The following is a 15,870-nucleotide window of genomic DNA, read 5'->3' on the forward strand; positions in this document are numbered from 1 at the left end:
ACAAAGTTAATTGTAAGCTAAATATTTGCTTTTACTTCGGTTAATAGTTTGTTTGTATTAATTTATAGTTGCAAAAAGCATATGTCGTGTTACTTAAACACTTAGCACAACTTTTTTAAATATCTTTCAACGTGGCCTTCAATTTTTTTGCAAAGTCAAAACTAATATGAAAAACTTTATTAAACTTCAGATAAGTTTTGACAGAAAACAGAAACTATTTGTTATACCGGACGCTGGTTTAAAATATATCAGAAATATGGATTAAACTGTCCAATTTATACTTTTTATCTAAATTAAACATCAGCCTAGCTGATCAGTATTATCAAGCACACAACAAGCTAATTGACATTCACTAATTATTAAAAGTTTTATACAACTTTCTTTTTTGTATTTTATTACATTTCAATGTGTTTTCATGATATAAGTTTTCACAGTAAAGTCGAAAATAGCCGGGTTTGTAAAGAATTTGCATTGTGAGGCATATAAAAGTATGTGGTAATTTAATATTCTTTATAAATTCGGCGGAAACTTGCTCTACTCAAAGAGCTGGGCATTACTGGCTGAACCTAGCTGAAATCATTGTGACCATTCAATTCAACTTGAGCATTTAGATTTCAATTCTTTCCAAATTGCATGTTTTTATTTTTAGTGAGTTTATCACGTTGCAAAGCTCCTATGTAAATACAACTTCGCCTTGCTTCACTGATAATGTTTTGAAAAATATTAAAATCGAAACTGCTTCGTCAAAGAGTTTTATTTTACTATGTAAGCGTCATTTTAAAGCTATGTTAAGTTAGTATAATACTTTTATGGTTATAAAACAATTTTTTTATATTATTGTAACTAAACCAAAAAAATATTCGACTTCAAAGTAATCAAAAATAACTTTGATAGGCTTTTAAGCTTATTAACAAAAATATAACATAGTATTCGACTTACACTAATATAACATAAACAGATTTGTTAAACTACTAGATTACCAACAACTTAATACCAATGTTAACTACTTGTTCAAGTCAAAATACAAAAATCTACTTTAAAGAGGCGACTTAAGAAGTTGCAGTGTTTAGTGTAAACTCGGCAGGAGAGAAAAATCCAGTTTACAAAACAATAACGCGGAAAATTATTCAAGCGTGAAACGAGCCCCCATATCAGGTTACCTGTTTTTTGTTTGAAAAAAACCACTTCAAAAAAATTTCTTAAATTTTTTTTTGTTTCATGATCTTAAATTTTACTTAACTCTGTATATCTTTCTTAAACTTTTACAATGATTAAAAAATTAGTGTGATTATGCCTACAATAAATTCGAATTAAACGCTAAATTTTTAAGTGGCAAATTTATAGTTTCTTTATAACATGAAAGTTACTGCTGTGAAAAAGCACTTAAAAAACTCTCGAAAGAGGCTTTATTATTCTTTGTTGTCCAATGTGGCTTGTAAGAAACATGAAGTTTGATAATGAAAAATCCAATAACTTTTTTTACAGCCTGTAAAGAGTTTTTAATTTTCATTTCATATTTTGATTAATTTTGTTTGTGTTAGAATGTTTTCTTACTTAGACATAGTTTTTTAAGAATACTTTTTAAATGTAATATAACGTATCTTATGCTTGCATCTAATAATTCTACTAAAAAGATACAACGCAGATTTAGTATTTTAAAAAAGCGTTGGTGCCTAAAAGAAAAACAATTATCTTGTCATGCGACATAACTTATTAGTAATAACGATTAAAACCGTAAATCTCCAAGTTGAAAGTTTTTTTTTTTGAAAACAAGCAACAGCGCGCCATTAAAGTCAGTTTGAATTTAAACAAAAGTTAATTTTCCAAACTTTCAAGCTTCATAATGCGATTATGACGTATAAGAACGAGCAATTGCTACAACGTCTGAAATAAAAACGAATTTTATTCCGAACAATTGGTTTACTAGTTTAGTTGGTTTTTTGAAAAATATGTAATAATTAGTTTTCGGCTCGAGTTATATGTCGTTTATATTTGAAATATATTGAAACTAATATATATTTATGTTTGTATTTAGTTCGGCGCATTGTACAACAATCTATTAAACTGACTTAACTGTCGCTATTAATAGCTATTGCTTGATTTATTGACCACTGCAACATTTTATTAAACTGTTTAATTGAGGTTAAAACAGCTTATTTGCTTATCTTTTCTTTAGGAAATTTGTTTTGAATTGTAATATCTATAACAAAAATTAGTAAAATTAGGTTTAAAAGTAATGGCATTATAATATGCTACTTGGCCAAATAAACTATTATGATATTGACGTTGTATAAGTAGCTTTTCACTGAATGTTTATTTCTCTTATTTGCCTTGCAAATAAAGAAACCGCAGGTCTAAATGTCATTACTTGGCCAAAAAGAAGATTAATTATTACATAAAAATTGTCTTTGGCTTCAGAGTTGTTATTGAAACAAACTTTTTCTCAAGCAACGACTCATTATACAACTTCATTATTTTCAAAGTTTGTCTTTTTCGTTTTTAAAAATAATCCAAAGCACTAAGCATTAAAAAAACTTTATGTTTATTTATGTTTATAACGTAAAATTATAATAATTGAATGAAATAGAGCAGGTGTTACGATAAATTAAATTTTCATGCATGTAAACAATAAACAAATACGAAAAAAGGTTTTAGTTTTATTATAAGTTTATTTTGTGACATTATAAAGGTTAATCCAAACTCTTCACATTTGTACTTAACATCTGAAGTAAGCAATTGTTAACCTTAGTAATTAGATTAGTGACTAATTAGTGCTGAATGTCTTATTTTATTGATCTAAAACTGAACTACAAAGTTTACAGAGAAAATTTTTGAAGTAGATTTAAACTTTTTGTTTATGATAATTAGGTAGTTGGTATAAGCCTAATTTTTTTTTGTTTTTAAACTAGTTTGAAATAATGAGCTAAAAACGTTTTTTTGTGTTTGATGTATTTTTTAATCGAAGCTTAGACAAAATGCAAATACTATTTGTCCAATTATCAACATTTAGAAATTATCTAAAATAAAGTATAAACATTTTTTAAGCTCAAGCATAATATTTTTATATATTCTCACCAATTTAACAATTGAAAAAACCACAAAACAGTTTACAAATTGCCACACACACTGCAATGAGATACCAGGAGACAAACAGTGACTGATGATTGAATTCTTACGTGTTTCGAACCAACTTAAATCCACAAAAAGGGGTTCACCTTTCCTTCTTAAAACCCTTCAATCGCCTAGATACGCTTCAATTGAATCGAAAAAACTTTCAAAACTCACCAGACTCGACAGATAGCTCTTCTTAAAAAGCTAGCATCAAAAAAAAGAAAAAACTGATTAAGTTGGTACTAACATTTAATGGCTCTTTGTTTTGCTTAGAATCTTGTTTACCTGAGTTTTAAGTTTGTGTAAATCTCAGGCACGTTTATCTACCTACTCGTGAAGTTTTTTAGTAAAACATTACATGTATAAAAAGGAAAATCAATACAAACAATATTTTATTACACAACTAGTACGTACGTGACATTGAAAACAAGAAGTTCAAAATGTTTCGAGTTTAAAACGTTTTGCTTGATCGCTTACAGAAATTTCAGGATCGTTTTACATCTGACCGGCTTAAATTTTTGCAGTGAGTAATGTAGATACTTATACACGTGCCAATAAAAAATAACGCGGTCATGTTACAGCATGTAACCATAACACTACAACTTAACACTTTATTGAAACATAATTGAGAGAATGCGTGTCTCTTCAAACACAAACAAAAGGTACATTCAAAATAATTAAACTTTTAACCTTTTTTATTCCGATTACCACGCTACTCAGATCAACCAATTAACCTATATGCTCAGCTGTGTGTCTTTGATATCTCGCCCCAATATTTCCATAGCAACAACAAGGTAACTATGCAACTTCGACAGCTATGCACACTTTCAAATCAGCCATTTTGGTGTTAATTTTGCCGATAAACATGTTAGCATGTACACAACTTCTACGAAGAATTTTTCTTGTTGAGGCTAATTAGCTCGTCTCGTTCGAAATTGGCGTGTTTAGTTAAGTTTTTGTGCCAAAATCAACAGTAGATAACGACTCATTATAGAGCTTCAGTGTTTCAGTGTAATGAGCAGTCGAGGTGGTCTTTGGTAGCTAAAACAATAGTTTTTTAATCTCAATGAAATCTTAGAATGTTCATTTTGATGGAATCTTTTATAAGTGTTGTTGAAAGATGATTTTTAGCAGGAGTTTGTGTTTGTTTGTAATTGTTAGAAAAAAGTTGTTGTCATAAAAGTATCTCGGTTTTACGACTTTTTTTATTGCCATCGGAAAGAATCGAATATAGTGAGTAGTTTAATAAAAGTTTAGTGTAACTAACTCGTCTTTAACTTTAATTATATAAAAAATACTCTTTTCTTTAAATTGTGAGTCAGTTTAAAACAAGATTTTACAATGCAATTAAACTTAAAAAAAAATTATCAAAGTAAGAAATTAATTGAAGCGTTCAAAAACTTTGACTCTTTTAAATTAAATCTACCGTGAACTGATTTGAAGCGCCGAAATAAGACGATTCGCCCAATTAGGGTAAAAAATTATTCTTTACCAAGGATTGAATTTCTTTGAAGCTAGGCAACTGTAGCCAAAAATCTTTGAAAGATCTAATAAGCTGACTATTTATTTGTAACTGAATACTAAGAAGGTTTTTTTTATTCTGCAGATCGGTGTTTGTTTTAATGATTAAATTATGTTTTAACCGTTATCAACAATAGTCTGACAGTTGCAAGTTTTGATGAGTATGTTTTGTTAAAGTTTCAGAATTTGTTTTTGCATAAAGTTTTAACAAAGGAAAAAGGTATTTATACATGTTGTAACACAGATAAAGGTTGTTTACAGATACTTTTGTTTTTAATGTTAAAAAGTTAACTGATTAAAAGTTTTATAAATATAAACCAAGTTAAAAAACAAAATTGCTTTAAAAAGCATTAATTATTACAACAAACTATTAGCATCATAAATTTAGGTTCAGTAAGTTTAAAATTTGTAATTTTGCAAACTATTTAATGACCTTTTGTCGTAGAAATAAGTAAAAGTATTATTTGACTTAAATTGAAACATGATAAAGGGTTTTACAAAACTTTCAAAATGTCACTGTTGTTTTGTTGTTTTTGTATTGCAGTTAAGGAAATTTGTTAAATCTCTTTATGAGAGAGTAACTATGTTTTGATACAAATAACAAGCGCATGTGTTGCAACAAACATTAAAACTTTGTTTTACATCTAACTTACATCAGAATTACACGGTCAATTAAAAACTAATATCGATCAAAAATACACATTTAAATTACTTGTTATGAAATTAGCTCCTATCTTTGTGTTTTATTTAAACCACAATAACTACATCTATATTAAAAAGTATAACAAAGTTTAAAAAACTTAAGTAAAACAATGATTAATTCTGAAAATCTTAAAAAGGATACTAAAAAAACTATACATAAAAAGCAATACAGTACATATATAAATTATTAAAATGTTACTCATCTAAAATTAAAAAGGATTTAGCAATTTAAAACTAAGATAAAGTATTTAATTAAACATGACATAAATTAAACTAACAAATCAACTTTTTTACATAAGTTTTAACATTAATCGCAAATACTAGTCAATTTCTGACTTAACTGTTTCAAATATGTTATTTTAAGTATCAGTGTACAAGTTGTTGTTATTTCAAGCATCATTACAACTATAAAGTACACTGTTTTTATTTACGTCATATCGAAACCTGTTTTATTAAAGCTATTTGTATTACTTTAACTTAAGTGACAAGCTAGACTTCAATAAAAACCTTTAAAAGTTTAAAAAAAACAACAAATAGCATTATTTCAATAAAAGTAGTTATAAGTTATAATAAATATACAAAATAATTTTCAAGATTGAAGTGAATTTAAAAGATAAATTACTTACAAACTCCGTTTGTTTTCGTCAAAATAAATTAGATATTAAATTGCCCTTCGATTTTCAAGACCCCTTTTAAAAATGCGGCCAAATAAAACCCCATCTGTCAACATTTGAACATTTCAGTGGTGATCACGTACTGTAAATAAGAAGCCATCATGTGTATAGAAGTTCATTCGTGCAGTGGTTGATGTAAACTTTGTATTCAGAAAAATAATAAATATCGAGCAGGTGTTTGTGTGTGAGAAAAATAATTGTATTTTTTGTATTAAGTTGTTGGTAGTCAGCTATGTCTCTCTGTTGGTTAATCTATTTTGTTGCTTAGATTATAATCAGAAATATCGAATCATGCTAGATCTATATGATAACAATATTATATTTATGTTATGTATTATTTTATATTATGTAAAACAAAAGAAATTTATTATTGCGTTTAACTACAGCTTTAGAAATAAGCATACTAAAACTAATAATTTGGTTTATTTCAATATAAGTACTTGTTATCAACAAAAATAAAGTGTTTTTTGATTAAGTTGTAAGGATTATCTTATTTTGAATGTGTTCGTCTAAAGATTTTACATACTGATTGATACTTGTTTTGAAAGTTGCATTTTAATGTAAAATGATATTTATTGCTTTTTAATTGATTTCCTGTAAGTTTGCTTAAAACTGTTATAAATCTTATTAAAATACAGTTTCGCTAAGACCAAAGAATTAATCAACTTTAAACCTTTTGACAGCTTACATTTAAGATATTTCATTTTTTGTGCTTGACCTTAGACAAGCTTTAGACACTAAAAACTTAAAAAAAAAATGTTTTTTGTTTATCTTGTTTACAAAGCGTTTTAGCGCTTTCCGACAATTAGCTTGCTACTATTCACAAACGCTCAATTCTTTTATAGCCTATACTCGCCTTTTTATTATTCAGTCAAGTCACCTCAAGGCTTTTAAGCTTCACTGTGAAACGAGCTAGTCTAAAAGAATTTTCAGCAAGTAAAAATTGATTAATCTTAATTTTGACGGCAGGGCAGATCGGAAAAAACAAACAAAAACTCATGCTCATATTTATTTTTGTAGTTGGATTTACGACCTTTTGATACTTTTAATCTTGTGAAAATAAAGATTCTTTTGTTGCTGTTTTTCTTCTACGTGTTAACATCAGAATATTTTTGATAAAGTAAACAACCGACTAACTGTCTTTTGTAGTTTTTCAAATCATTGAAGTGTTTCAATAAAAATCTAAGTTATTTTAGATCCCAATGTCAACATTACACGTTAAGGAAAATTATTCAATTTAAAATAATATGTCTAGTAGATTATAGTTTAAAAATTATTATAAATCAAACGTAGCGACAATATTTACTCATCTTTGTCTAACATAAATGGCCTTTATTGCAAGGTCTGACTTTTTGTGGCAACTACGTGACAACAATCAAATTAGGGTTTAGTATTTAAATAAAAATCATAAATAATTTAAAACTTATTTTTTTAATAAATTCAAGTTTTATTTGGTTATGTGCTTTTAAGTGAAAAAACTTAACTTGTTTATTTCCCAAGGTATAATCTGTTTTAGTCATGGAAAAGTTACTACAATTGCTTAAACTTATTTTTGGATTTTAGTTTTTAGTTATAAACTAAACCTTATTTTAAGTCACATTAAGCTTTTTAATATTTTTAAGTTTTTAATTAAAATTAAGCTTTTGGAAAAACACACTAACTGTGTTTTTTTAAATTAAAAAAAAAACTAAAAATGGTATGTTGAAGTTCAATTATTCAAACAACTAAGCATGAGTTAGATAAACTTTTTCTTACTTTTAAGTTTTTATGTAATTTTGTTTTTGTTATTTAAAAAAAATTTTTAGTCGTGTTTAAACAGTGCGATAAGAAAATTGGCAAAAATATAGTAGCCAGAGAACTTGACCTCTGTGTGTTTTATGAGCTTAATAAAAAATCAGCTTACTTTCTCACAAACTTGAAACTATCGAAAGTTAGTTTGTTATTTGTAAATTAGTTTACTCTCATTTAACTAACAAAGTCAAGTTTAATGTTGCTTTCTTTCACTAACAACTTGATAACTAACAACTTTCACAATATCAATGTCAACCCAGTTCTGTCTTATTAAATCTACCCTTATCTTTTCACTTACGCGCAAATTAATTTGCGTTTACATAAAAACGTTGCATGTAGCAGGTGCGTACTAATTTAGAATTTAATTTTAACACTGGCGGTTTTTTTACGAAAAAAATTGCAACTTTGCATTTGAAATCCGAGCATTAGTTATTAGCACTTTTTATAAAGAGCTGACAGAGTAATTCGTGTTCTCACGTTATAAATTAAATTAACGCTGATTTAAAAGAAGTTTCTTTTTTAAAATCATTACATTTTTCAATAGCTGAAAGGCTCATGGGGTGTAAGACTTTCAACTATTTTTTCCTTTGAAGTTTTGCAAAAGTTCAGTTACGCGCCAAATTTAATGTAAACTTTCCTCGCGAAACAATTAAACCGAGGATTCGTAAATTCTTCAGATCGTTCTTGAAATTAAAAAAGGCTGTGCTCTGATAAGAAGAATGAAATAAATTATTTTGTATTATACGGTTTGAGGAAACTTTAGTTTTTTGTATTGATTTGCATGCTAGAAATAATAAGCTATGCTGAAAATATTATATTCTTTCTAATTTTATATAACATCTGTACTTTGAAGATAAAATAAATAAACTATTTTAAACTTCATTCGTCTGTAGAAAATGTAAGCAAAACTGGTTAGCTGTTTTTAGATTATATACATCGTTTACTTAATTACTTATTAATAAAGAAAATTGATAAAATCAGTGCTTATCCTTTTACGTTTAATAGCACATTTATGAAAGTTTTTTATATACAAACGTGACACAGTGTTAATTGGTTACAAGAGATGTGCGCAAATTTCTGTAAAAACTAAAACAAATTTTGCATCAATGTTTAATTAGGCTTTGTTATCACAACTGTTTATCTCCCTTTATCGCCCGTAAGCACCTTGATTGTCATGACAACAGTTCACCTTGGTTGTCATGATAAAAAAAACTGAAATGCACATCAAGCTTCCTACATGCATTGTTTGTATAGCTATCACCTGTTATCTATCGTTTGTTTGATTTAAAAAAATCAGGGTTGTCATTACCTCTTGTTATCAATGAGCACTTTGAGCTATTTTATCGGTTAAGCATTAATTGAAGTTATCTGTGATAATGTTTTTGTAAAAGAAACTAGATTATTATGAATTACTAATAAATACTTAACTGAAACAAAGCTTCTACGTCATAACATAAAAATAAAATAACTACTTATTAAAAACATTATAACTTAATTAACTTTGTCACAAAAACACACAAAAATCTTTTTCAGAAAAAATATATACTTTTAAAACTTTTAATGATATTGGATCAAGAGTGAATGTATAATGAGGAAAATGAAACTACTTTTTATCGTGGTAATACTCATAACAGTTATTGTTGGTTGTCATGGTGTTAACAAAGAAACTTGTCGACAAAGTCATGGAAAGATATTTTGTCAGGAGAAAGAACTTAAAGAGATTCCTTCAGACATTGTGTGGCCTGAAGCAACGACCCTACTTCTTTATGGAAACCAGATTGAAAGTACTGAGCAACTAGATATTCATCTGAGCATGTTCAAAAAACTTCAGACTCTTGATATGCACATCAATCGTCTAAACAGGGTGCCTAAAGCCCCAACAACTATCAAAAAGCTAGACCTTGATGCGAACAGAATCAAAAGAATAAGCACGGATCTTAACAGCTTAAAAGAGCTCAAGGTATTGTCTTTGAGATCGAACAAATTAAACGACGCTTCTTTTGACTCAAACACTTTCTCTGAAAACAATAAATTAGAGGAAATCAACTTAGACTACAACCAGTTAGAATTCATACCTAAAAACTTGCCGTTGAGCCTGAAAAAGTTGACACTGAAAAACAATTCAATAATCAGTATTCAGAGACAACCCTTAGACCGTTTAGTAAACCTACAATTTCTAATGATTGAAGATAATTTAATAACAAACATGCAAATTGAAAGAAGCTCTTTTTCGCAATTGAACAATCTTAAAGACTTAAACTTGCAAAATAACAAGTTGACAGACGTACCTTTGGGTCTTCCGTACACTCTAAAGAACTTATACCTGTCACACAACCAGATAGAGTACATCAAAATTGAAGATGGACCTCACAGTGGTACCTTGTTTAAGTTTGAAGAACTAAAGTTTGTAGATCTAAGCTACAACAAACTGAAAAGTGTTCAACCTCGTTCATTAGACAGCGTCAAAGCTGCGAGTTTCAAAGGTAATAAATGGGTTTGTGATTGTTGGTTGGATTATTTTAGATCATGGCTCGAAACGTCACTTAGTAACAAGGATCTCACTTGCGATGGTGGACCTCTAAATTTGTTAAGTAAACCAATAAAAGAATTGGATGACTTGAGTTGTGAGTCTAGATACAGGGCGAGAAATTTTATTAGTGCTTCTGTTAATCACAATTCAATTAAAATAACCTGGCAGCATCCGTATAAACCACCTGCTTTCGTGCAAACTCTTGTATTATACGGTGAATGTGTCAATTGTAACGAACGTACAATGTACAGGAACAACATAGCAGTAGAAGACATGACTTCGAGATACAAGACTACTAACTTTACTTCAGTAGACAAGAAAGCAAACAAACTGGCAACTCAATTGAACAGTTTGAAAAGTAACATGACGTATCACGTTTGCATTTACGATAGCGAACAAAACGTTGATGACGTCATTAATAACCAGTGCAGGTTGATCAGGACGAGCCCACAAACCGTGGACAGTTCTTCTATGGACCCTGTCTACTTGGCCCTGATAGTTTTATCTACTCTATTGTTGCTTACTGTGATTGCTACTGCTACTTACTGTTTATTTCACCACCAACTACCTGGTTTTTCAAAGTTCAAACGAAAAACTACTACTCCTAGAATGAGTCCTGTTGACCTGGAACGTCAATTTCTTCCCAGAAATCATCAGAGTTTGCCTCCAGGTTTTCAAGGGCATCCTGAAGATTACCTAAATCAACAACTTCGACCACAGCCATCCATACCTGTTACAACCCATAATAACGGTAGCTACCCTAATCACCATAGCAACCAAGCTGATTACAACACCCAGTGGTCGAACCGAACTTACGCCGAGTGCGGGTCGTACCACATGTCACAACAGCGACACCCAACGAGAGAACCCACAATAAATCAGCTTATACCACCCATGTTTCAACCAAGGGACGATGATTGTTACCATGACAACCGAGACGCAGCTGTTGACGCAACAAGAGAGTTCCAATCGTTGCTGCCTGGCAACAAGAACTCTCCTTCATACGAAGTTCCACAAGTTCCTCTAAGAAACTCACCAATCAGGAGTAATCTTCCGTCACCTACAAATGAAATTAACACAAGGTTGTCGTCACCTTTGAGGCATGACAGCTGCAGTGGTAACAGGTAAGAGTTTTTATCACTTATTAACAAGATTTCCTTTTTATAACTACGTAATATTAGGTACCTTACTACGTTTAAATATTTTTAAGTTTGAAACTTGTTTATTACTAAATAATTTAGCATACATAAAAAAAAAGTTCAAATTAGTTCGAAAATTTTTTAAAGTAATACTCATATCTAATATAATCACCACATTATATAAACATAAATATAATGATAACTATCTATTTTCTTGTTTAATTACTCTTTCCTAATATCGAGTTAATCATAAGCGTTTTTAAAACGTTGTAAACGTAAAAACATGTAAAAGTGAAAAAAACTGACACTTTTAACGCTTGTTTGTTTGTAGCAACAATTAAGTCTGTAATGACTTGAAAGTACTTTTGCCGCCCGATTAACCGTATGACGTCACAAAGGTATCGGAAAGTTGTGAGGATACTTAGTAGACACTTGAGAGTCCTCAAATGTTAGAACAATTAACTTTCCTCTCTTTTTAATTTAAAAAAGAATTTTGTCTTTATGAAATTTTTAGTTGTTTCCAGTTGTTTTAGAAAAAAACCTTCAAGTAAATTAATAGACATATGTTTCCAAAAAATAGGATTAAGCACAATTCATCAATAAGAGTTCAAAAATTTTAATTTTGAATTTTAGAAGAGTAAGCAAATACTTTATCAAAATTTTTGAATATGTCTTTAACTATTCTTATTTAAATGTCTACAAAATTTTCCTCCCGAATTAAGAAAAATCGCGGCGTAGCTAACTTTAACTTTAATATTTGTTCAGTACTTTACTGCCTTGTTGACTAGATTTACAGCTTTGAATTACTTCTTTGTAAGAAGTTCTTTATATTTGCGTTCTATGTTTTTTGCTCATAAAATGAAGTCTTTTAGAATTTTATTGTTGTAAATGCTAAAGCGTGTTTTGCATATGTTTTTTAAATTACTTGTTTTTGTTTGACTTCTTTAGACCATTATAAGTTGACAAGTTTATAAAATGTTTTTACAAAAATTCAATGTTTAATTTGCAAAAAGATAAACACAACCTTCATTGTTTTTGTTAATAAAATCTGCTTTTTAATAATGTTTTCTCTTAGCCTCAGGCCTTTTCAAGTTTCCAACTTTTAAAGTACTTATGATGTTGGCTTGCGAAAACTTAAGTGTAATATATTTCCAAGTAACATACGAAAAAAGTTTATATACTGTACATATGAGTATATATGTTCAATTAATGTTTATCAGAAAGCTGAAAATCATAAACTGGCAGCATCCGTATAAACGTCCATATTTTGTTCAAACCCTTGTACCTTAACTTTAAGAAGGTTATCTCTTCATTTCAAGTTTATTACGTATGTATGTAACAAATATGTAATTGCTGTTTATTTTTATAAAACTTATTTTTTATAATATTTTTAAGTATTTTTGTAAATGAACGAAATAATCTTAAATTGAACAAGTATGTGATTAAAGATACATAGAAATGAACCTCAAACTTTATCATACTTACCAAATTGACCAATTCGAAATTTTTCAATAAAAAATTTCAATTTTACATTCATAAATACCACATTACGTGCTTATACTAAAAGGTAGGTCTACAAAATTCATACAAGATGAAAAGTTAAGACGCCGAAATTACTTCTTATCTGCAGACAATTGCAAAGTGGCCCATCATCTAAATTCACCATAAAGTAAACGACAGTTTAATACCAACAAATTGGTCTTTTTTGTCCTATCTTTTCACACCAGGGTTTAAAAAAATCTCAACTGTGAACTTTGAATCTGTTTGCCACTCCCTGGTATTTGTTGGAAGTTTGTGTTATTTGAAAAGTATAAAAATATAAACATTGAAAGCTTTTTCATGGTTTGATCAACTTAGCAGTGAACCAATTGTTTTCAACGAGTTTTTACGGGTGTATTATAAATGCACATGATAACATGTAACATCATGAAGTTCACAACAGTTGATAATAAATTTCAAGTAAAAAATAGTCTTAAGTCCTTCACCAAGAAAAAAACTTTACTAACAATGTTGTCTAAGCTTTTACAAAAGCATTTATTCAACAAATTAGTTTTTGTTTTTAGTAAATTTACGCATCAAAATTTGCTATCAAACAAAACACTAACATTCTGAGATAGGCAACGGTTTACACCAAATATCACGGATTTATTTGCAGTTCATCACCGACTTAATAGCCACTACTTCGCTCTGATTTTGGTGCAAAAATATTTTGTTTGTTGTCAACCTCATTACCAATTTCATGGTCAGTAACAACGAGGTTTATACTTGATAAAAATTTGTCACATCACACCAAACAAAGAGATGAAAAAGAAAAACTAATGGACATAATTACATTTCAAAAAAAAAATTCACAAGGTTTAAACAAAATTTACTAAGCAAACGAAACAAACTTTAATCTTTCGAGGTTAAAAGTTTAATCTCAGTCAGTTAGCAAAAAAATAAAACAGCCAGCAAACAAGAACACATCGATAACATTGTGTGATGTATAGATGAAAGTGACTACTGTTACGTCATAATGTGTATCGATCTATAAGTTGGCACTTAAACATCTGTTTTGAGAGCCTCTTACACAGTACATGGCTGGCATTTTATCTAGTAACACTTTTACTTGATGCTACTCATAACAATTGAAATGCCACACTCAACAGCTTGGCAAAAAAGTCATTTTTATGAAATTGTTTCGACTTTATAAAGCCTTGTTTGTTCAAATTGTTTTTCTGTCTTGTTATACCTCATAAGATTTTTAAACATTAGAACTTAATACTTTTTCTCCTATGTAAAACTATGAAGTAATAAAAATTTATTCGAACCAAATATTTGATTATATAGCTAATAAGCTTGAGCTTCTTATATTAACACTATAAATTTAAAAAAATTGCTAAATTTTTTAACCAATTATATACCATAAAAAGTTATAGCTTAAACCACAATTACTTTTTTACTAAAACAGTCAAAATGATTTACAGATAAATAAATTTAATGTATTTTGTTTTTGCAGCGACTTGAATGGACCAGACACAATGTCAACTCACCAAACAACAATCGAGTCCAGTCCCTCACCTGGACACCAAGTTTCGATGACAACGCACAGCAATGACGTCAGAATGCGACACGATGACGTAATAAGCCCGTACGACCACCTGATACCGCAACATCATTCATCATCAGTGACGTCACCGTCGTTTCTACGCAACAGTAGCGCGTTGTCACGTGACAGCGAGTATCAGCAGGTCAACCAGGGAGAAGTCAAGTGGTACGAAAGATGACGTAAATGAAAGGTGCAGGTTGCTAAGCAACCGATAAGTGATGACGTTTAGGTTGTTAAGCAGCCAACTAGTGATAAGGAGGTGATGATAACCTGGTTGCTAGACAAATTTCGAGATCGTTTCAAAGGTGTTGGTTGTCAGGGATGTTTTTGGGTGTTTCTTTTTTACTGCATACTTCTTAATGCAAAAAAAGTCTAGACTTACTTGTAAAAATTTACTATCAACTTAGTAAACAATATGCCAAATAGTTTTTTAAACGAAAATTATTCTTAAATTACTTGTTTTCATCAAACTCTTTTCAAATTTATTTTCACAAAATCCGCTAAAAAAACTTTATATTTCTTTGTAAACCTGAATAATTTTTTCCTTATTGTAAAATTGTTTAATACTTAAATTCTAAGTCATTTTTTTCGTACAGTAGAACAAGATAATATTTAGATATTTATTCTAATTGAATAAAAACAAACTTTTTTTGGATTTAACAATGCCTTCTTTGTTCAAATTGAAAAAAAAAAGTTTAAAGTAAAAAAAATAATTAAGAGGACCAGCGTTTTTTGTATATTGTGAGCCTATAAAATTTGCCACAAAAATGTGCTCTTATATTTGTTGTTAAATCATTTTAAACTTGTTGCTTTTCATTGCCATACTTTTAAAAAATTCATTTGTGCTAAAATTTGTATTTTAATTTGCTACCTGACAAAAGAAAACTTCTACTCACTAGCTTTAATTTCTTTGAAAAAAAAAGTTTAAACTTAATTAAGTTAATACAAAACATTTTTTTTAAGCAACTTTAAATTGATAAAAACAAATGTTGCCAATATTTTTAATCATTAGTGTCTTTAAGAATTTTATATTTTTTTTGTCGATTTGAAACAAATACATAAATTACCAAGTATTTAATTTGCTTCTTCTTCTTATAAAAATAATAAATAAAGTTTATACTTACTTATCTATATTTTAGTAGTACAATATTATATAAATTTAATATATAAATATAATTTAATGGGTTCAGCTTGTTATGATAGTAAATTCAATTTTCTTAAATTTTTTAAAGTTATTCTATAAAAGTAAAAAAGACAAGACTCATTTAAAAGCAAACTTTTTTAAAATTTTTAAATAAACTTTTTTCTTAATGA

General features: G+C 28.8%; 1 protein-coding gene across 1 annotated transcript; it reads left to right on the top strand.

The window, feature by feature from the left end:
* Positions 1-1,041: 1,041 nt before the first annotated feature.
* LOC145841729 (uncharacterized) lies at positions 1,042-15,543 on the top strand. The gene is made up of 3 exons (XM_082949084.1): positions 1,042-1,155; positions 9,333-11,453; positions 14,467-15,543. The coding sequence occupies exons 2-3, from the start codon at positions 9,388-9,390 to the stop codon at positions 14,732-14,734; spliced, it is 2,334 nt and encodes a 777-aa protein (XP_082805210.1). The 5' UTR covers positions 1,042-1,155; positions 9,333-9,387; the 3' UTR covers positions 14,735-15,543.
* Positions 15,544-15,870: the final 327 nt, after the last annotated feature.

This window comes from Thalia democratica, chromosome 7 (assembly GCF_965202585.1).
Source record: "Thalia democratica chromosome 7, ktThaDemo2.hap1.1, whole genome shotgun sequence".
Lineage (NCBI taxonomy): Eukaryota > Metazoa > Chordata > Thaliacea > Salpida > Salpidae > Thalia > Thalia democratica.